Source organism: Myotis lucifugus, unplaced genomic scaffold (genome assembly GCF_000147115.1).
Source record: "Myotis lucifugus unplaced genomic scaffold, Myoluc2.0 scaffold_31, whole genome shotgun sequence".
NCBI lineage: Eukaryota > Metazoa > Chordata > Mammalia > Chiroptera > Vespertilionidae > Myotis > Myotis lucifugus.
In genome coordinates, this window is record NW_005871079.1 from 693,439 (window position 1) to 716,074 (window position 22,636).

The window sequence follows — 22,636 nt, forward strand, 5'->3', positions numbered from 1 at the left end:
CCCAGTCCCTTCTCAGCACAGCTGAAGAAAACCAGGCTAATGAACCTCCTCTGTTCCCTCAAGCTGCTGGGAAAACCTTTTCATTCATCTCATCTCTAGTTGACCTTCCTTCTCATTCCCCACCCAGATGTTCAGATCCATTTTCATTCACAAGTTTTCAACTTGATTCTCCCTGCCTCATTCTTACGCTGTGACCCCATGGGCTCATCTCCCAAAAGGATGAAGGCATTCAGCACAAGCCCCTTCAATTCTGTTCCTCTCTGAATCCTCACCTGCCTTTCTTTGTCACCTGATGAATTTGACAAAACCAACGGATCCATCTACACATTTTATCTCACGTTCCTTCTTCCTCTGGGGCCTTATTTCATAAATTATTCCCTCTCTTAGAAATCTTCATTAGTCCTTTGCAACATATGTTGTTCACGCAAATGAACAAACCTTCCTTTCACCGTCATACCTATTTAAGTGGCCACCCTATTCTATTCCTGTTATCTTCAAATTTCTTGAAAAATGCATCTTCAGTTACTGTCTGTGCTTCAGTGCATTTTCTCACTCCCCTATTCCTTGCCTTCTGACCTTGGCCTTCCACCCTCATAGGTCGTATCTCATTGATCTTGCTGCAGGAATCATCATGCCTGAGACAATCAATCCCCTCCTCTCAAAGTCCATCTCAAGTGCCCCTTCCTCTGAATCTATTATCAGTCCTTAACTTGTGTTTTACTTGTTAGAATGAGATTTGTATAATAAAGGATCCTATGTCTGGAATAGGAAGACTTGGCTTCAAGTCTCAACTCTGATGTTAACTATGTAGATCAGAATGCAGTCACCTTTGTGTGAAATAAGGACCTGTTTTAAGAGAACTAACTGCTAAGTCTCTTCTACCTCCTATTTTATTTTTAGGTACCTTTATGTCAGGAACTAACCTTTAATGTTGTGCAGCACAATCCTCGTGGATAGCTTTCTTTACTTCTTTATTTCCTCGTACAATAATCTGCTTTTAGAAAAAAATCAATAAAATTTAAGTCTTTGATTTGGATTTCTGCTTTTAAAATCTTCCTTTTAAAAAGCAGAAATATAAGGGTTTTGAAATTTTTAAAGATAATACCTAGAAATTCATCAAATAGAAGAGCAGGTGTAGTAAGTTTCTGGAAAGATGTATAAGTAGGTGACTATTTAATAACAAGATACCTGGTTATAAAAGGCTTAAGGAACCAGCAAAACAATGGGTAGACAAGATACATGAGAGGAGATAAATTTCCTATCACATTTCACGATGTCTGGGAACACTGGGAAAGAGTAGCTCCCCAATACCAACGCCCCGGCCTAAGGAAAGTAGGGCAACTGAGTACAACGTAGAAATAGCAAGATCATTAACTACTCACAAGATAATGAGCACATATAGACAGATTATAACGGTTCCGTACACAGGGCACATTATGCTGTTAAGTGGAATAAGTGTTAACATGGGAATGAATGGAGAGGCTAAGTGTGGAAAAGGAGCCAACTCTTGAGCTTTTCAAGGTACAACGTCTGTAGTCAGTCCAAGAATTCTACTTTAAATACGAAAAGGCAGGATTGAGGTATTCTGGGTTTTGTTCTTTTTCATTTCCTTCCAGGTATTTGTGGAGGGCTTGTGCGTTTCCTGTCAGCTTATGGGGAAATGACTGGAAAGACTGATTAGCACAACTGGTAGCCGCTAACACGGCCGACAGGATGTAGTGTTTATGTCACTGCATTCTTTCATGACTTTCCCTAGGAATTAATTTCATGGAATATTGCTGATTACCACATTTGTCCTCACAGTACCATGGAGGTATCTGAAAAGACAGGATAGACATTCTTTCCCCATATTTTTACTAATAAGCTTAAGTAAGCTAACATTTACTCCAAGGATTGCTTACAACCTGAAAACACTATCTTTCGCCACACTTCTAAATTTCTAATCTTGTTATTTTACAGCCTTAAAATGGCTGCATTTTAGGGATTCTTTTCCCAAGTTTCCTGGATGAGTCAATGTTAGTTTTTGATACTCAGATTGAGCATCTTTAGGGATCTTCTGGTTTTCTGAGCTCATATATTAGGTGAGTATTTCTGAGCTCATAGACCAGGGAACTGTAATCTGAAATCACTTACTGGGAAATTGGCAATTCAGACATTAATAAAAACTCTCTACTGCCGGGGTCTTTTCCTGAATCTGCTGGGGTTCAAGGAATATGGAAAAGGGGCTGTGCATAAATGAATGAAGAAGCTAGAGAAGAAATATGAATTTGGAAGGCATGGGGGAAAGCCAGACAAAAACTTAGTCCTAGTGACTAAGTTCTCTGAATGTCTGGACCCCTAGCTTTTTATTAACACATTTTGCCCTAAAGCAAAGCAGATATATATATCAAAGGTAAGGTTTGGTAAGCAGTAAAGGACCATCAGGTTGGGGGAACTGCCCTCAGCTGTCTGGCAGCAAGCAATAATATGTAGATCTTCAGCCCTGCTGAAGCCCCAAGTTCCATCAACCTTTTGATGAACTTCTTGCATTTATGACCTGCTGGAATTAGCCTCCAGCACTCTACTTTCACTTGGGGAAGAATACCTTACTTCCTTTTGCATAGATATCCCCATCCTTTTCTCCTCCTCTTGTAAGATTTTCTCTGGCTATTTGCTGCTCTGTCTTTTCAGTGTCTACCTCTAGTAGAGGTCTCTCTCCAAATGGTCCACAAGCTACTTCTCTATGGCATCTCCCACCACACCGCTGATGGGCCGTGAGCTTCTATTTTCTGTTCAATGCCAGATTACACGTGTATCTATACATTGCTCAAGGAGGCATTACTATTTGTGGCCTGCCTGTTTCATCTGTCTTCAAACCAAGACATTTGATTCTCCTTCTGTTTTCGGTGTCCCTATCTGTTACCGGCAGAAGTGGAGTTCTTAGGGTGCTGCAGGGAAAGGAATTTTCTGAGGCCCCCACAGCAGAATGGGGTATTGTGAAAAGTTTTATTGATGAAATAAAATTAAGAGGGTTTCCTTACAAGGTCCATCTCCCTCCATCTCACCATGGACAAAGTCCAATCTTGTTTTCAGCAGGGCTAGGTTTAAGGCCACTGCCCAGTCTCTACTCCATAGTAAAGCACAGTCCAGTCTAGCATCTGGCTAGGTTAGCCTGTGCTCCCAGCTGCAGTCTATTGCATGTCAGGTCCGCATGGTGATGGGCCATGCGTTTGCTTAAGGCCGCATGGCAATCTAATGTATGGGCAAGTGTGGGTCATTCTTGCTCTGTGACCCATACTCAGCTCCATGGCCATGTGCCTTAAGCATGTACCCTCACTGGAAATCAAACCGTGACCTCCTACTTCATAGGTCAGTGTTCAACCACGGAGCCACATCGGCTGGGCAGATATATTTCTAGATAGCATTTCAATTACATTCATCAAAAAGAAAGCCTCCAAACATGCAAAACTTTGGCCATAACAATTGTACTTGTAGGGGTTTATCATCAGGAAATAATGGTTATGCACAAAGATTTAGCTACCAAAATGCATCTCAGCAATAGTTGTAAAAAGTTGAGAAATTGGAAACTGCTCAATTATATATCAGTCGGGATTGATTTTATAAGTTGTGGCATAGTTCAAAAGGGTTTAGTGTTACGTGAACTTTAGCCACAGCTCTTCATCAAGTCAAGGATTTATACTTTGCCTTGGGATCAATGAAAATAAGGCCAACAACTATCTCCATGTCTCAGACATGAGTAGAGCAAAGTCAGTATTCCTGCTAGAGTGTCTGCTATCTCTCCTGATCCTGGAAAAGTCCGTCCAGGGCAGGAATGAGCTCTTGAAGGTCAAGATAAAGACCTAGAATCTTCCTTTTGTGCTAATTATTGATTGCTCTCTGCCTGTCTTCTGGAAGGATTGATATTTTTATATCTCCATCCAAGTGAGCCACAACAATAGTTATGTATTATGATGTCCATCCTTGGACTTGACAATTAAATTGGTCACTACATTACACTACATTACATTACATTACATTACATTACATTACATTACATTACATTACTCAGGAATGTATTTGGCCAGGGGTCTTTTCCTAAGGGAGGTGGGCCAGAGATAAACATTATATGTCCACCCAACATTGTTTTTTTCAGGCCCCTGAAGAGAGTATGTAAAAAAAAGATGAAGGCATTTATATATAATTTCTTTCAATGATGATGTAAGGCTTATAATTAGATTTAATAATGTCCTCATTATTAGAGTGTGGAATTAGGCTCTAAAACACTAAAAATGATACCATCTCACCTTTGTCTCATGCTCATTTTTCAGAGGCTTTTCATGTTTATTTTCCATTAGGATCCTCAGTATTAATTGAGTAGGATTAGGTATCTGTGTCCCACAATGAGAAGAGCATGAACTTGGCAATCAAACAGACCTTGCTCCCAAAATAAAGAAAAGGAAGTGAAAATGGGTACAAATATAGATAAGGTTCTAGGTGTGGATGTGGGGATTTGAGGAGATGCTTTCGTATGGACTTAATTTTCAATATGGAGCATCAGCTAAGGGAGAGAAGGACATCACTGAGGTGAGGGAACACCTGCTACAGAGAGGAGAGGTTACTGACTGAGAGGAGAGGTTGAAATAGGCTGCATATTTCATGCCTGGGTATGTAGCTGGCTGCTGTGTGACCTTGAGCTTATGTCACAGGGGCCTTTTCCTCAGTCTAAAAAAATGACTGATTCTGATGTCTCTTCTGGAATCTCTCCTCCCTTTACAGTGACCAAAATATTTAAAAATTATGTAGATTTCTTAAATCGGTGAGCTGAGAGATCTGGATATTAACCAGAAATTAATCTAGATATTAACCAGCAAAATAGCAAGTAAAACTGTGGTTGCATATCTGCAAGTCTACCACAGCATGTCCTCTACCACAGAATAGAAGGCTCCTGCGAGCAGAAAGACTTATGCTGGGAGAAGCGGGAAGCTGCTCAATCTTTATTGCTTGTCAAAGCCAAAAGTTGAATTAAGTCAAATGAGACTTGAAAAAAGAAAAAACAAAACAGATGGGTCATAGAAGAAAAAAAGTGTTGGTCAGCTAAAGACATTTGAAAACACATGTCATGCTGCCTTTTGTGGGTTCTGAAGACTAAATATAGTATCTACAGGAGGCATGCTATTACAACTTAGCAACTACTTCCCAAAACATGGCTGTGGTTCTAAAAATGCTAACGTTTCATACTCATTTTTCTAGATACAGCTACACTCACCCTGTCTTTGGGGATTTGTGAAAATTAGTCAAGTGTCTTAACATTTGAATTTTTGTTTTGTTTTGCTTTGTGTTTTTGTATTTTTTAAATTATATTACAACTTATTGTCAAATAGTTGAGTGAATGCAATTTCATTATATAGCATATCCTACAATTGTGTCAATAGCATCTTTATGAAAAGCTCTGGGATTTCACTGACTAGATTACAGTCATTTTGTGAATAATTATTCCATCTACTCTGTAGTTGCCATATCCAAATTTATCTGTGCAAGGGATTCCAAAGGATTTTAACCTCATCAGAGAAAAAGTTAAATTTAACCCAGAATCAACTCTCTGGTAAATTATTGAGGTCCACCACTTATAATAAATGCCTAACTAGGTTTGTTTTGTGAACATGGGTAATTTACGGTATTGTTGGCATAGGGTTGAAATGCTCCTATGTGAAGATAGAAGGCCATTTCTGGAAGCTATCATTCACATGCTAATTATAGGCCTAACTGGGGCTATTCAGTTGGTAAAGTAGATGGTGGACTAACCCGACAATCTGGCCAACTATGTCTATCCAGCAGACCATGGAAACGACTATAAAGACCGTGGGGGAGGGGAGGGGGAAATATAGTGAAAAATCAGTTAATATAGCCTGTGTTTAATTCTTCAATACAGACAATCCTTTTTCACTGCACAACAAAGGTTTGTGTTTTATATATTCCACATCTCCCTGCAAAGCTTGATTTTTCTCCCTCCCTTAACAAAACCCTATTCATTGTGTTGGGTAGTCCTTGAACTATACGACTTCATAAAATTAAGATCAGTAACCCTAATACTTTTAAAAAATCCAATCTGACTTAATTTGGAAAATAAGCTCCTGACATATCTGTTTCTTTCCTAGGTGCTTTAAGCAGGAACTTTTATGGACTTTTACTGATCTAGGGGCAGTCTAGCCCCTCTGACTAACACAATCTTGTGGTTGGGTTTCTGTACAGACCCTCTCTCCACCCCACTGCTTCTCCCACACTTCAAAAAACTTTAGGAAATAGTTAAAGACTTTGCTCAGTTACTTTTTAGGATTATGTTGTTTTGAAGGAGTAGATCATTCTTTTTCAAAAGAGAGATGGATGAAAACAAAGAAGAAATTCCATTGCCCTTGGACAATGTGCAGTTTTGTGAACAGGAAATTGGAGCAGTAAAGCCCTTCTAATCTCGGGGATGATGATTCAGTTCGAGTGTTAGTACATCTCCCTTGCTTTTACACTCCTTTGACTTTTGTTTCCAAGGCTTGGAGATATTTCATTCCTTATTCGAACCATTCCCCAGTGATGTGCAGGAGAGAAAACCAACTCAATCTAGTCCACCTTTAAAGTAGAAAACAACTCTTCTGTTCTGACCTAGGAGAAGAAATAGGTTGAAAATAACAGTGAATCAGATAATGAGGGAACAGATCTGAAAGTGCCAGCACAGGGAGGACACAGAATAGGAATTTGATAAATGGGGTTTTATAATCCGTACAGCAGTTTCTACCACCCTGGACCAGAGGAGATTTTGTCCCCACCCCTAGTGTACTTGCCAATGTCTGGAGACATTTTTGATTGTCATGACTTGGGGGTGATACTGGCATCTAGCAATATTGGTATCAGCGTACTATGTCACAAACTACCCTAAATTAACCTCTCCACCTCAAGTAGCCCCCACAATGTAACATGGCTGCACAAGGATAGGAGCTGACATTATCAGCATTATGAATAGCAGGGGGAAAACCCAATGTGATAACCAAACAGAGACCAGGGTTGCTGCTAAACATTCTCCAATGCATAAGGGAATCCCCTACAACAAAGAATTATCTGAACCTGCAAAAGTGCTGAGATTAGAACACCTTACTGTAGATAAATGAGCATGTACAATGCCTGCTTAAAAAGTAAGTTAATAGCGTTGATCCTTACTTGACTATATTTAAAAGTATATGCAGATATGTTTCTGTAGCTCTCCATTCATTGCCTGTTTCCAAAGCTAGTCTAGGTAAGATTCCTCAACAATGAATGTTCTCTATCGAACAAAAATGTTAAAGTATCACCAGTGCCAAAAACTGGAACCTTAGTACACTAAAACAAATTGATTTACACAAATCTAATTTGCCTCTAACTTTTAAGAGATTTGCATAAAATCAGAAACACCTGTCTACAAGAGATCACTTTCCTTCATCTCTCTTCTTCTCCCCTCTCAAATAGATATTAATACACACTCAAGTTGCCTCGGGTTTTTCCCCTAGTCTTTAGAAATATCCCACTTGCTTTGAAATACTAAAATGAAATAAACACTCTTTTTTAAAAAGATCTAAAAATAAAAAGAGGTTGATTCCTCAAGTATTTAAACTGTGGCCAATTCCATTCTTGTCACATTCTTAACTGGACCCAGAGACAGAGTTCTTAAGAACAGACCAAAATGTTTGGCTTTCCCTTCGTCCTGTGACAACCAGACCCCACCATCAGCCTGCTATGTCACGAATTACCTAGAATAACCTCTCCACCTCAAGTAGCCCTCATGTAAGATGGTGGCTCAAGAATAGGAGCTGACATTATCAGCATTATTAATAGCAGGTGGAAAGTCCAATGTGTTAAACCAAGCAAGCTGATCTTGTTGTGTGTCTTTTGTGTGTGTTGGGATGCTGATGGACAACTGCCAAACAGATTAGGGGTTTGAGACCATAGTTTGAATCTAATCCTTAGCTGGCTGACTGTGGACCTTTTATCAGACAGAACAGCATGTGGTATGGCTAGTAGTCTCTGTGTGGAAAGAGTTCTAAGAACAACCCAGTACAGTTCCAGAACATCTTTAGCATTTCACTTAACCCGCTGTGGCAGACGACAGATTGTTTGGAATGCCCAAAAGGAGCCAGGAAGTTCTCTCCAATGGGACTTCCTGCAGTGAGGAAATGTTAGGTGTCTGCTGTGTCCAATTCAGTTGGCCACTCGTGCTGTGTGGCTATGGAGCACTTGGCATGTGGCTAGTGTGACTGAAGAAATGCATTTTTTATTTTACTTAGTCCTAGCGACTATCATAATAAACAATGCCAATCTAGGACACACGAACTCATTATTCCACATCTTAATTATAGATATCCTGATTCCTTTTTCTATTTAAAAGAATTATAACAAAATTATAGAATGTTTAGAAAATAGGGGGAAATTCTGTTTACGCCTCCTAAATTCATGAGCCTAACATAATTGTTATGAATTTGATCAGCTTTCAAAGTTTTTTTCTATGTATTTTTAGATGAGCTTTTTATTATTTCCTGTAACCAGCTTTTTCACTTAACATGATGAAAGGAATATATTTCTGTATTACTAAATAATATTTACAAACTATCAGAGCTAACAACTACCTGTTTCTTAGATTGTGGAGCACATTTTATTTCTTCTATTTTTGAAATGTTTGAATTGTTTCTTTTTTTGTTTTGTTTTGTTTTATGGTCGTTATAAAATAAAGCTGTAATAAACATATGAAAGCATGCTAATATTTCTTCACTTTAGAATGCATTTACACGCTAAATGTTTGACTCTTAGGTAATGATGAATCATTTCCCTCCCACAGATTCAATTTACAAAAGTACTTTTCACTATTCTTGTGAAAATTTCACTACTCTTGTAAAGCTTCTAAAAGGATAAAAAGCCAGACTTTTCTCTCTGCAGCATAGTAATTGAATAAATTATGAGACGATTAGTATTCCTTCCCATATAACAAAAAAAACTCTAAATACAATATAACTACACTCAGGATTGATGGCACAGATCTTTGCTGTGCTAATAAGTTCCCTGGCACAAATCCTGCAAATAAAATATTTCACATGTTCAGATAATTTGCAGACTCTCTAGAATCTCTAAAGATGAGAAAATTAACAAGGTTAAAAATTTGTTTTTATGTTGTTCCCTATAAATTTATGTAGTTATAGTATCCCATCTCCAAACTAATATACTTTTATCATTTAAAGCAATATAAATATAATCCAAGTAAATTTGCACACATCTTACAATTAGTAATTATACTGAAGATCTTGGCTGAAGACATTTTATATTTTGCATACTGGAAAATTGTCATGTGGCTTTAAAAAATTTTCTTTTTAAATAAATTATATATTCTGATGGCTCTGATCATCAAACAACAAAGGGATCCTACTGATAACACAGATGAATTTAATATATAACACACTGAATATTATAAGCCAAAAAATCAAATGTTCTCATTATTTATAATTTTGGTTTCAGCTTTTGTTATAGCTCCTTGTCTTTATTGGAGTTAAGATTTGTATTTGAGAGATTGAATGTGGATTGAATGAACTTGTGCTAATTTAACATTAGATTATACATGCGAAGCAGCTTTGCAAACCATGAAGTACAGTACAGTGGAAATCTAAATGACCTGAAAAGTACTCTTTGCTCATCCTATATATGAAAAGTAGACTTTAAAATTGGCCTAATGGAAACAAATCTAAGATTTTTTTCTCTCTCTCTCTCTTGCAGAATGAATTTAATAATTTATGGTATAGATTTTTTTCCTTCACATGCAACAGTAAAAAATGTTTAGTCTGATGAAATAACTGCATTTAGGGCTTTTATTAGCGATACCATCCTAGGGTCATAGATCTTTTTTTTGGGGGGGGGGAGGGGAATTGGAACATAAGTCCCCAGATTGCAAATCACTTGGGACTTTGTTCACAATATGAATGAAGCACAGTGCCAGAAAGTCATTTCCCAAAAATCAATAGTGTTTGTACTGGAAATGTTTTTAAAAATGCTTGGCATACCATCAACTCTGCATGCACTTGGCGGGTTATCTGAGGAAAGTATTTAAAACTTGATGGTTTTTCCTTTGCCACACAGTTAATCTCTTGCTTTCCCCCTCTCAATTCTTTAAGAACACAAACTAATTTAGCGTTATACACAATATAACGTTATGAGCTTCGCTCTACTTTAAAAAAAATAATAGAAGTAATTCCAATGTCATACATAAATGGTTCGCCATTACTCATGCCACTGTGGTCTGTCGTTCATATGGACGGTGAAGAGGTGTCTGCTGTTTGTCTTTGCGCACCTGTTGTGCTGAGTTTCTCGTTTTTAGTTAACAGAATTCATGGTTTCATTTTTATGAATTGCAGGTGGTTTTCATGAGCCTGTGCAAAAGTTTTTGGGACTGTGGACTTGTAGCCCTGGATGACATTGCAATAGAATTGGGAAGCTGCCAGTCTCCAGGTAAGACGGCCATCTCTTCAGCTCTCTTTGTCTCCCTGGCCTATACAAGACATTTCTTATTTCTCTAAGAACATACAACATACATTTAATCTGTGCTAGTCCACCCTTTGCTTTGCTTTCCAGAAGTGCCTTTCTACAGAGCTGTGGGATTTAGAAATGAAGACTCAAATGCAATGTGACACTTCATCCAAATGACTTTGTCCCCCATATTCTCATCTGTAAGAGAGGTAGTAATACCTACCTGGATACTGGGGATAGTGCCTCAAAATTCTCTAACATAGGACCTGGCACAAACGGTGCTTTAAAAACAAATGCCTCCTGTTATAGTTACTATTGATATTTGTATTATCATTGTCTTACAGGAATGCAGATTTTCAAGCAATATGGAGGAAATTTTTAAGAACTAAATTTTTTAAGAACACAAACTAATTTAGCATTATACACAATATAACATTATGAGCTTCACTCTACTTTAAAAAAATAATAGAAGTAATTCCAATGTCATATATAAATGGTTCGCCATTACTCATGCCACTGTGGTCTATATCCTATTCTATTTCCAGATAGGATGCTAAACATATACAAGGTTGGGGGAAAGTGGGTCTACAGTTGTTTGTATGGAGAATAATACAATAAATAATAAATAATAATACAAGAATCAACTCTATGTTTCATGTACTCACAGCTGTGAACCTACCTTTGTCCCACTCTGTAATTTTAAAATGATAATGTCATAAATATTTTCAAAGTGAATTAAATGACAGCAGAACAGTGGGCCAAGCCTTGATGATAGTGACAAAATAAAGATGGCGGCTATGTGTTGAGCATTTATGTGTAATGAGAAAAGGATGGATGCCTCAACCCAGATCATTGATCTTTATCTGCTAATTACCACTGCATCCTAAATCATGGGGTACCCATTTCTTTAACAAACAGGCAAAACATGGTAGCAATCTGGCATTGGAGAATAATCTCCATGTTTATTTAATTAAAAGACAATTTGTTTTTAGTTCCTTGACTTGGCAGGGCATTGCAAAGACAAGACAAAGAACAAGATAAAAATATCCACACGCATGATGTAGAGAAGGGAATGAGGCTTCATTAGCTTATACCATATGCAAAATAAAACAAAGTAAAATAGTTATCATGCAAGAGAGATGAAATACAGCCTATTTACTAGAGAAATTTGCTAAGAATCTGACTGTAGAAGGAGAAGTCCCCAGTAAATTGGAAGGTGGCACCATTCTACTAATGATAATTATTAAAATTATTGAAGTTAGCATCTAAAGACATCAAACTTGTTTTTAGAAATAGAAAATAAGGCTTCAAGTAGCAAAACACCAAATTTTAATATTCATTTAGCTAATATGTATTGAGAACCCCATGTTCTAAAAACTTTACATACATGACCTCATTCAAGCCTCATAACCCATGAGGTGGATAATTAACATCCCCACATTACAGGTATCAATGCTGATGCACAGAAAAATTGTAGCAATCTGTTCCACACAAATTAAGCGATGCCTCTTGATTCTAGAATCTAGAAGTGCATTTAGTTCTCTCACGTTCTTCTCCTCCTCCAAAGCAACTCAGAATTGTTCTGAGGACTCCCTTCACTCATCCTGGATTTTGAAGACAGCTCCTGCATTATGCTTTTTATTATTGTCCACATTTCCATACAGGCAATATACCTCCAATGTTCAGAGCTTTATAAACTTATTCACATGAATAAATTCACAATTCAGAAGAAGTTTCTTTCTCAAAGTAGCCCAATAGTTTTGAATAGGGATTTCTATTGTTCTCTGCCTCTGATGGCAGGGCCCATGGTGGTGTTCAGGCTCTAACTGGAGGCAACAGACTGTAGGCTGCCAGTGGGGGCGGGGGCGGGGGGGGTGGGGCGCTCCTTCTTCATCTGCATGGCCTATGGCCAGGCCACACTCAAACATGCAGAGTAGGCTAGGCTATGGGAGAGCCAGGGACAACATATTCACTGAAAGTGCCTCCGTAGTTGCAACACCTGCTGTTTTCTTGCAGAGAAGCTTCCCCCTCCACCTGGAGAATGTACCTTCGAACAAGATGAATGTGCATTTACTCAGGAGAGGAGAAACCGGAGCAGCTGGCACAGGAGGAGGGGAGAAACTCCCACCTCCTACACAGGACCAAAGGGAGACCACACGACTGGGGTAGGTGAGTTACGCCACAGGGTGCTGTTTCCCAAGGAAACCTAGAATAGCATTCTAGGGCAGTCACTGCGCTTTGATGTGCAAATTTATGTCTTGTGTCTAGAATGTACTACAAACGTAATTCAACACACATAGGGTAGATCATTCAGCATGTGCATTTAAAATTATTCTTTCCATTTATTACATGGCTTATGTATCTTGCTGCAAAGAGGAGATAAATGGGCTTACAGAGATATGCACATGAAGGCAATTTAATCAGAGGTAGGTTAAAAGGGGAATGACAAAAGTTTTCTTAAAAAATGGTGATCTCCACTGAAGCCAGGACTGAAGTTGGTTAGAAAATGTACTGGCGGACAGGGGAGGAGACATGTGTGTTTGACTCCACCCTTTCTAGCAGCTGAAACAAAGATGGAAAGCCCATATTCCCTTAACGATTTCAGTCCTTTGCAGTTTGTTGAGATTTGTTGTTACCCAGTATATAGTCAATTTAGGTAAATGTTTCATGTATATTAGAAAGTCATGTATACTTTGATGTTGGTGGATGTAGTGGTCTATATACATGTTGATTGAATCTAGCTCCTAATTTTTACTATTTTTTTTATCTTGTTCAGTTCAGAGGTATATTAGTTTCCCATTATGACTGTGGATTCATTTATTTCTCCTTTTAGTTCCATGAATTCATGCATGTCTATACTTTTGGACCTATGTTTTAGGCACATGCAAGTTTATAATCCTTATGCATTCTGGTGAATAAGCCATTTTATTATTATGAAATGTCCCTTTATCTCTGTCATTCTTCTTATTTTAAAGTCTACATTGCCTGATATTAGCATTGCTTCACCAGCTCTATGTCACTAAGTGTTTATGTTTCTTTCTCTATCCCTTTCAAATGTTCTGTAAACTTTTTTTAGTATGGCTCTTGTATGTGGCAATAGTTAAGTTTTATATTGTATCCAGTCCCACAATCTTGTATTTTAATTGCAGTATTTGGATCATAAACATTTAGTGTAATTACTGAAACATTTAGACCAGCGGCTCTCAACCTGTGGGTCGTGACCCCTTTGGCGGTCGAACGACCCTTTCACGGAGGTCGCCTAAGACCATCCTGCATATCAGATATTTATATTATGATTCATAACAGTAGCAACATTGCAGTTATGAAGTAGCAACGAAAATAATTTTATGGTTGGGTCACAACATGAGGAACTGTATTTAAAGGGCCAGAAGGTTGAGAACCACTGATTTAGACTTGTATTTACTTTCCTATTATTCACCTGTTTATTTTATACAGTATTTTGCTAGTCTTATTCTTTTAACGGTTTCTATAGTATTTGTCTTATATTTTAAATTCCAGAAAATATTATTGGGTTGGTATTCTTTTATATTTATTCACATATTTCCCCCATTACATTAGTCTTTATTCCTTTCTGCATTTCCATGTTTCTCTCTTGAATTATTTTCTTTTGTAGAAAATGTTTTTCTTCTGGCAAAAGAATTTTCTTCTGCATCTAGTTTTTGTTTTAGTGTTGATTCTGGGGTTGTTTTTGTTTTTGTTTTGTTTTTTGGTGCAAATCTGCTAATGATGAATTCTCTCAGTTTTTGTTTGTCTGGGAATGTCTTTATTTTTTCTCTACATTTGAAGGGTATTTTTGCTGAGAATAGAATTCTAACTTGATCATTACCTATAATTGTAGACTGCATTTTACCTTTTCACTCCCCATCCCTAAAGCCTATCAATTTATACTTGGAAAACATACACAAGAAGAAAATAGAAAGAGGAGAGGCATTCAAAGCTGTTTTACAGAGAAATGCATTAGATGGCCAGTAACTATCGGCCCTTTAAATAAAAAGAGAAACTCAGAAAAGCCACCATTTAGATGTGACAGTTGACTGTGTGTCTACCAAAATCAACATAAGATCATGTGTAGCAATTCCAAGGGAACTAGAGTTTTCTACTTAGTAACTGGAGGTGCAATAAAGCTTTCCAAATCTAAGGTGTAGCCTGGCGTGGTCTAGTGCAAAGACCAGTGGATGGAGAGCGAGCTGGCTCTGCCCCTTGCTGCCTGCACAGCCTGGGTTTGTTCACATAGCTTTCCTGAGCTTTGGTTCCCTCATATGTAAAATACAGATTACAGTGGACGTCCTGCTAGTCTCTTAGGGCTGCTCTGATGGTTAACTGAGATTATATTCGTGAAAAGGCTTGATGCTATAAAAGCTCCATTGAAATGAATGGTATTACTATTTTTATAATTGGAAGTCTTTTGTAAACTAGCATGTTCATCTCTGGGATACTTTCTTGGACTCATTGTTCTGTGTCATTTGTGCTTTTATAAATAGAAAACTAGCCCTAACGGATTTGGCTCAGTGGATAGAGCGTTGGCCTGCAGAATGAAGGGTCCCAGGTTCGACTCTGGTCAAGGGCATGTACCTTGGTTGCGGGCACATCCCCAGTAGGGGGTGTGCAGGAGGCAGCTGATCGATGCTTCTCTCTCATTGATGTTTCTAACTCTCTATCCCTCTCCCTTCCTCTCTGTAAAAAAAAAATCCATAAAATATATTTTTAAAAAAAAGAAAACTACAACCTATGGCTACAAGTAAGATGACTTGATAGTTTGGAAGATCTTAAACTAATGTGTTCCAAACTATCACTGGGTAACTCAAGTGGTAGGTGAATAAACATTATTTTTATTTGATAGTAATATCCATGTACAAGAAAAATATATAGAAGCCCTGGCTGAGTAGCTTAGTTGGTTAGAGTGTTGTCTCGACATGCCAAGGTTATGGGTTCGATCCCTAGTCAGGGCACAAAAAAGAATCAACCAATGTATGCAAAAATAAGTAGAACAACAAATTTCTCCCTCTCCTTCTCTCTCTCTCCCTCTCAAAGCCAATCAATCAATAAAATGTTTTTAAAAAGAAAAATATAATCAATATATCAAAACCATTATTTCATGATTTATAACTTATTTTCTGTTTTCATGCTAATAAGTTTCCTATTTGAATAAATGTATTTAAGTAATAAAAACGAAGTCTATTTAAAAAAATTATGAGATGAATAATAGTGTAGGTAGTATGAGGACAGCCAAAAATAATATCTTGAAGATGGTATTTGTATGACTAAACTTTGGGAAACATTTCCAATGCTTAAGTAAGTCATCGCGTAGGACAAGTCATTCTACAACAAAGACCAAATAAAAGAAAAACTCTAGCCCCATCATTTGGCTCCTTCTTTAATAAAATAATAAAGGCATTTGGACAGATGGATCTTGACTTGCATCGAGGTGGGATGGACTCCGAGAGATCTGTCTCTCCATTTCCTGCCACCATCTACTTGAGTAGCTCTATCCTGGCAGAATCAGCAAGTTTTGTGAAACAGTTGCTATTTCTTTACAAGACATAAAGACAAGTCTTAACAAATTTCCCAGGTTTTTTTTGGATATTGCAATTTTATTAACATTTATTTGATGGCATGCTGTCAGAATTTTTTTTTAAACAATTGCTTTAGTTGTCCTGGAGTTTGCAGAAATTTTCTGACCAAGAGATAATATAATACATAAGTCGACAGATAACTATGCAGGTTAGTAAGAAAATGATTTCTGTGCAACATTTCCTAGCTCACTGAGTTCACCAGTAAATAGATTAAAAGTGGAGTCCTCCTTTTCTCCTCCCCTCCACTACATCCTAGAAAAACAGCTATTCATCATTCTCTTAACAATTTCCTGAGAAAAGGACACCATCCATTTCTTTTCTGGCACTGTTCAGTGCTTCAATACATCTCCTGTGTTCCTGGCAATTAAATTCTCTTCCAACATGCTACTAAGTAAAGGTAGAAGTCATTTCTATGAACACTCCCTTCTCGTGTGATAGAAATAAAAAGGTTACATTAAATGCCAAATGACATTTACTTATAAAATTGTGCTGTCAGACAAAAGAAAACCAGAACTATATATTTACTATGTTACACAGCAGAATTTTTAACAGTTAATTCAAGTCCTTGTCCTTTAAGAATTTTGGTAAGCCTGTAATGATGCTACCCAATTAGTCTGTAACCATCTGACCAGTTCCAGATTATCAAAATCTCCAATGTCCTTCAATCTTTCAGTGACTTATCTCACTAGTTTCTGATAATGTCATATCCTACTTACACAGAGAAAGCTTCTATGACAAGCTTTTTTAAAAATTATAATAAAATATGCATAATATAAAATTTATCATTTTAATTATCTTTAAGTGTATAATAGTTCAGTAGCATTAAATCCATGCACATAGTTGTACAGGCATCACCACTATACTACACCTGCAGACTTTTTCATTTTCCCAAACTGAAACTTTGCCCTTTAAACAATAACTTGTCATTTATGACAAGCTTTAAAGTCATTTAAAAGGTCTGATAAGCCCAGTCGGTGTGGCTCAGAGGTTGAGCGTCGACCTATGCACCAGGAGGTCACGGTTCAATTCCCGGTCAGGGCACATGGCCGGGTTTCAGGCTCGATCCCCAGTGTGGGGCGTGCAGGAAGCAGCCAATCAATGATTCTCTCTCATCATTGATGTTTCTATCTCTCTATCCCTCTTCCTTCCTCTCTGAAATCAATAAAAATATTTAAAATAAATAAATGGTATGATAAAAAGCAACCTTAGAGACACATCTAACTGTTGTTCTTCCCAAAGATGTCTCTTTTCCCGGGTTGTTTAGAATCCTCTTCCAGCTTAATGAGTGCAGCTAGCTGTTCATTTCACATGGCCTCGCACAGGCCGCCAGGCTCCTTCCCAGCCCTGGGGCAGGGGCTGCCAGGCTGGAGGAACAGCTGCGTGGCTGTTCGGATTATGAGTGTGCTGTGTGTCTCCACATCACAATTGCTGGGCAAGGAACATATGGGACCCTGATCTCCCAATAGACCCACTGGAACCCCCTCCTGGATGTTAAACAACGACCCACAGAAAGAAAGTGATTTGTTTTCTCCAGTTAATAATCCCTTCCACAGACCGGAGTCCCTCACGTGCAGGAACACGTGAGCTGGTCTGAGGTTTCCACGCTGGGGCTCTCTGGCTTCCATCCAGAGCTTTTGTTTGCTGAGACAGACAGCATTTGGAGTAGTAATGTGGCAAAGCTTGTCAACACATGGGTTTTCTCTGCCTCCCGAGCACATGTGAGGCAGACTGGCTCTCCATGAAGCTCTGATCTTTTCTGGGGAAAGGAAGTGTCACATGCAAGTCAAAAAGAAAAACAGATTTGGACTCAGAGAAATAATTGGTTTGTGTATTAGAGGGGCAAACTCTGATCAGCTGACAAATATGTTACAGTTATTTGTAGGTATAGATGTTGGTCCAGAATGGTCTAAATCAGTATTGCCTTATGGAATATACATATGTGCTTAAAATAGGATCTATATCCCTGAAGGGTTTTTGGAAAGACCACTATTACTCAAGAAAAGTAGGCTGGTGTCAATGCCGGGGAAAGGCAATTGTACTTACTTTCCCCTGCATGTTCCCCCTCCCCCAAAAGCAGCACAATTACACAGATCAGACAGCTTAGGAAATTCCTTTCATATGCCATGGTGCTAAACACAAAGATCTCTGGAACTGGAAACCTTAGGTAATGGCTTCAGCCACATACCCAAGATCCAGAGGTGAACGCATTACCTAAGTAATGCTTCATGCATTTGGGGCTAAGTGGTCAGTGCATTGTACTCATGAAAGAAAGCACTCCATTGGATAATCCTAGAGGTGATTAGGGCTTTTCCTCCCTCCTCCAAGACCTCAGACCAATTGTGGCTGGACTCATATTGTTATCACAAGACAAAAGATACTTCTTGGGTCATCTCTCCTCTTGATAGATCCATTGCTTCCTTTGTATTGTGAAAGCAAACAAACAAACAAAACAAAAACCAAACTTTGTTTCAGGCCCCAATAGTCCCTACTTTCCATTTCCCCAGTGATAGCATCTTTCAAAGGGTCCTTCCCCTCCCCACCCCCATTGAGTATTTCATCTTTAGCCAAAGTTCTTTACTTAGGATCCCCAAAGCCAGGTATTATTTCCTTAAAAATTACTTTTTGGAGAAAATGTTTTTTAGGTTAAACATGCATTAAGATAGGATTTCAATCCATATGTCACTAACTTATGTATAGAATAGAAAGGGGGGAAAAAAGAATAGAATGAGATATCTTCAGCATAGTTGGATGATAAACCATGGTCATGTCATGCTTTGGCCTTATTTTCCATGGAATTAAATTAAATATACCCTTCTGTTAGGATAATGTATACATGTACTTGCTTACATCTAGCCTAGCTTTTGTTAGGAAGCCATAAAGAAAAGAACAATAACAGTGCCTTTCCTTGCTGAAGTGCAGTGACTGGATTCTAGGCATATTTTGAAGGTAGAGCCAACAGGAACTCGGACAGCCTGGGTGTGGAGAGTGAGAGGAGGCCCAGGTTGGGCCTGGCCAACTAGAAAGGCTGGAGTAGGTTTTAAGGTAAAGCTGTTAGGAGTTTAGTTTTGAACATGTTTCAGCTGAGATGTCTATTTGACAATAATACATGGAGATATCCATCAGGCAGTTTGAATAAACAAGTCTGGATTTCAGCAAAGAACTTGGAAGTTTAAATTTGAGAAATGACAACATATATAACATTTAAAGCCATAAAACCAGATGCAATCAAAGGAGTAAGAATAAAGAAGTTCAAGAATGGGGCCTTGGAGCACCCCCAGGTCACAGGTCAGAGAGGAAAGGTTAACTAGCAAAGGAGTGACCAGTGAAATGGGAGAAAAACCAGGAGAGTACAGTGTCCTGCAAGCCAAGGTCAAAAATTCTAGGAGGCAGACGTGACCTACTTTGTCAGTGTTACTGGCGGCCTAAGAATGGCAAGGATGCAAATTGACCATTGGTTTTAGTAATGAGCATGTGATCAGTGAGCACTCCAGAAATGTGGACAGTATTTTTCCTAATATTTTAAAGCAGATTATGGGAATGACAGATCATGGTGGCAATGAAGGCCACATCTCAGGACTCTACTAGTCCAGTGTTCCATGTGATAACTTTACTGGGGGAAAGTGTCACACAGTACATACAATTTTATAAGACCGAATTGGGCAGGTCTCCCACCCTTTTAATAGCCTATAGCAGTGGTCGGCAAACTCATTAGTCAACAGAGCCAAATATCAACAGTACAACGATTGAAATTTCTTTTGAGAGCCAAATTTTTTAAACTTAAACTATATAGGTAGGTACATTGTTATTAACTTAATTAGGGTACTCCTAAGCTGGCTTTTGCTAAAAATGTCCTCCATCTGATTGAGGTACGTTCTCTGAGGTCGACCCCTTCCAACTCTCCCATCCACACTCCTCTTGTATACTTGTTTCAGATAGACGAGTGTGGATGGGAGAGTTGGAAGGAGTCGACCTCAGCGAACGTACCTCAAAACAATATACCTCCCCTGCGCTGCGTATCCCGCGGCCCGCATCGCCCAACCTACCGACCGACACCCCCCACTTCTTCTAACGCCACTTCTTCAAAATAGACTCGCCCAGGCCGAAAACCGACTTCTGCACATGGGCCACGAAGTTTCAATCGCACTGTACACGCGCGCCCGCACGTGGTATTTTGTGGAAGAGCCACACTCAAGGGGCCAAAGAGCCGCATGTGGTTCACGAGCCGCGGTTTGCCAACCACTGGCCTATAGGATTGCTCAGATCTGTGTTTGTGGAAATGATGAATATAGGTTCAAAGAGCATAATTCATTAGACCAGGATCACAGAGGTAATATTAGAGTGAAGACTTGAACCCAGATCTACCTGACTGCCAAATCTGTGCTCTCTCCCCTAAACCAATGTCTGGGAGCTTCCCAATATTGTCCGTGAACTTAGTAGACTAAATTCTGATATGTTAATCACCATATCAGTGGTATAATACTAGTATATTAATTAACTCCCGTATATGAAACTGAAGTATAAATTATTAAATGAAAAAAAAATTATTTCAATGGTCTAAATTTTGTAGCATATTTATTCTCCTTGGATTATACATATTCTCCAAAATGATATCCCTTTATCAGTACTATAGTCAAGCCATTCATTTACTCTAATTTGTTTCCAGGAACACTACTCAAAAGAGAAAGAGAATATGATCTGTGTCCTTTCTAACAATACCTGATTTTGCATTGCTCTCAAGGCTACTACATGTACATCGAGGCCTCCCATATGGTGTATGGACAAAAGGCACACCTCTCATCCGGGCCTCTGAGAGGAGTCGCTGGAAAACACTGCTTGGCCTTTTTCTACCACATGTATGGAGCAGGGACTGGCCTGCTGAGTGTTTATTTGAAAAAAGAAGGTGACAGTGAAGAGTCCCTCTTATGGAGAAGAAGAGGCGAACAGAGCATTTCCTGGCTCCGCGCGCTGATTGAATACAGCTGTGAGAGGCAGCACCAGGTATGCCAAGAGAGATAAGACTCCAGTAATGGGAAACATTCCTGTAAGCTTCTGATGTTCTTTCTATTTCTTGCTACCAGAGATAATGTTTTGTTCTCTTTCAGGGTCATAGATAAAGGCAGTACTTGTTTAAGAGTAAACATAATTAGTCTGTATTGATTAAATCTAAGCAGTGAATGGAAAATTAGGCTTTGGGTATTTGTGCCTAAAGTGATTTTTGCAGCTCAGCGATGAAAGTGTATCTATTTTTGTCTTGGTATATTATGAGTGTCAAGTACATTCTATGAGTCCTGCAGATCTAGAAAACAGAGTTTCCCTTTCTTCTCAACACGCTATTATCTCATTAGCTGTTTGCAGCTGCATCGTTCACTCCTCTTTACCCACATACAAGGGCTTGTGTTGTGAGCCTACATGTACCAGAGTACATGGTCCAGAGTAGATTTTTAAGTCTCTGTCCACCTGGGTGCGGAAGAAACTGAGAGTGTTGATGCTAAGTCCTGGGTCTCTCCCTGGATCTCCTCGTGTACAGCAGAAGACCTTCATCCTGAGGATCCCGATTGTAAGGGAATCCGAGCAGTGATAGGAATGAGCCTTTTACGTGCCAATAGATGAGGTTGAGCAGCCAGGCTAGTCTAGATCAGCAGGGGCCTCCTGACACCACTGACTTCACCTGCCCCCATGCACTAAAGCTTCAGAAAGCTCTGGGGAGATAACAACCTTCAGACCCCTGACTGCTCCTGAACTTGCTCTGAGCAGTTCTCAGGTGTGACCTTCAGCTGAAAGCCCTGCTTCCTCCTCATCCTTGCTTCTGGCTGATAACCCTCCTGGAACTGGACCTGGACCTCCCAACTGTAACCACAGGCTGCTTGGTCTAAGCCTAAATCTTCCTGGGAAGAGGTATCAAAAGTAAGGACTTTATTTTATATCACCTGCAACCACAATAACTTTTCTACAGATCTACATGGGGAGGAATTGCAGAAGCTCAGGTGGCCCCGTGGCAGTGCCATCTAGGGTGCAGCACTGCTAAAGACAAATGACAGGGGGAAGATGTGCCATTATCCAGGGATGGCCCATTACCTCAGCATGGATAAAACTGCCTAGGAATTTAGTAAAGAATAGCAGATTGCCCCAAGGATTATTTTCACGTATGAGAAAGATGCCATCACAGAGAAGTGCTGAGGCTGTGGGAGGGTGGAGGCTCTCTGGGGTCTTTTGTTCACTCCTGCTAATGGTGACGAGGATGCCAGTGGGAGGCAGTCTTATTCCAGGCAAAAGGCTTTATGCCTTCCCACAAACTGCAGGTTCGATTCCAGTCAAGGGCTTGATCCCCAGTAGGGGGCGTGCAGGAGGCAATCGATCAATGATTCTCTCTCATCATTGATATTTCTATCTCTCTCTCCCTCTCGCTCTCCCTCTCTGAAATCAATAAAAAAATATATATTTTTAAAAGATTATGTATGTGAAAGGGTTTTACAAACTTTAAAGTACCAAAATAGTAAAAGATTAATTATTGTTTCTAAAAAATACATTCCCTCTAAACC

General features: G+C 39.0%; 1 protein-coding gene across 1 annotated transcript in view; it reads left to right on the top strand.

Annotated features, from left to right (window-relative positions):
* The window catches only part of MAMDC2 (MAM domain containing 2), a 123,772-nt gene that overhangs the window by 97,420 nt on the left and 3,716 nt on the right, over nt 1–22,636 (top strand). Inside the window, 3 exon segments of the mRNA XM_023752336.1 lie at nt 10,392–10,485; nt 12,520–12,672; nt 20,836–21,095. Of these exon segments, the coding sequence (XP_023608104.1) occupies nt 10,392–10,485; nt 12,520–12,672; nt 20,836–21,095 (507 nt within the window).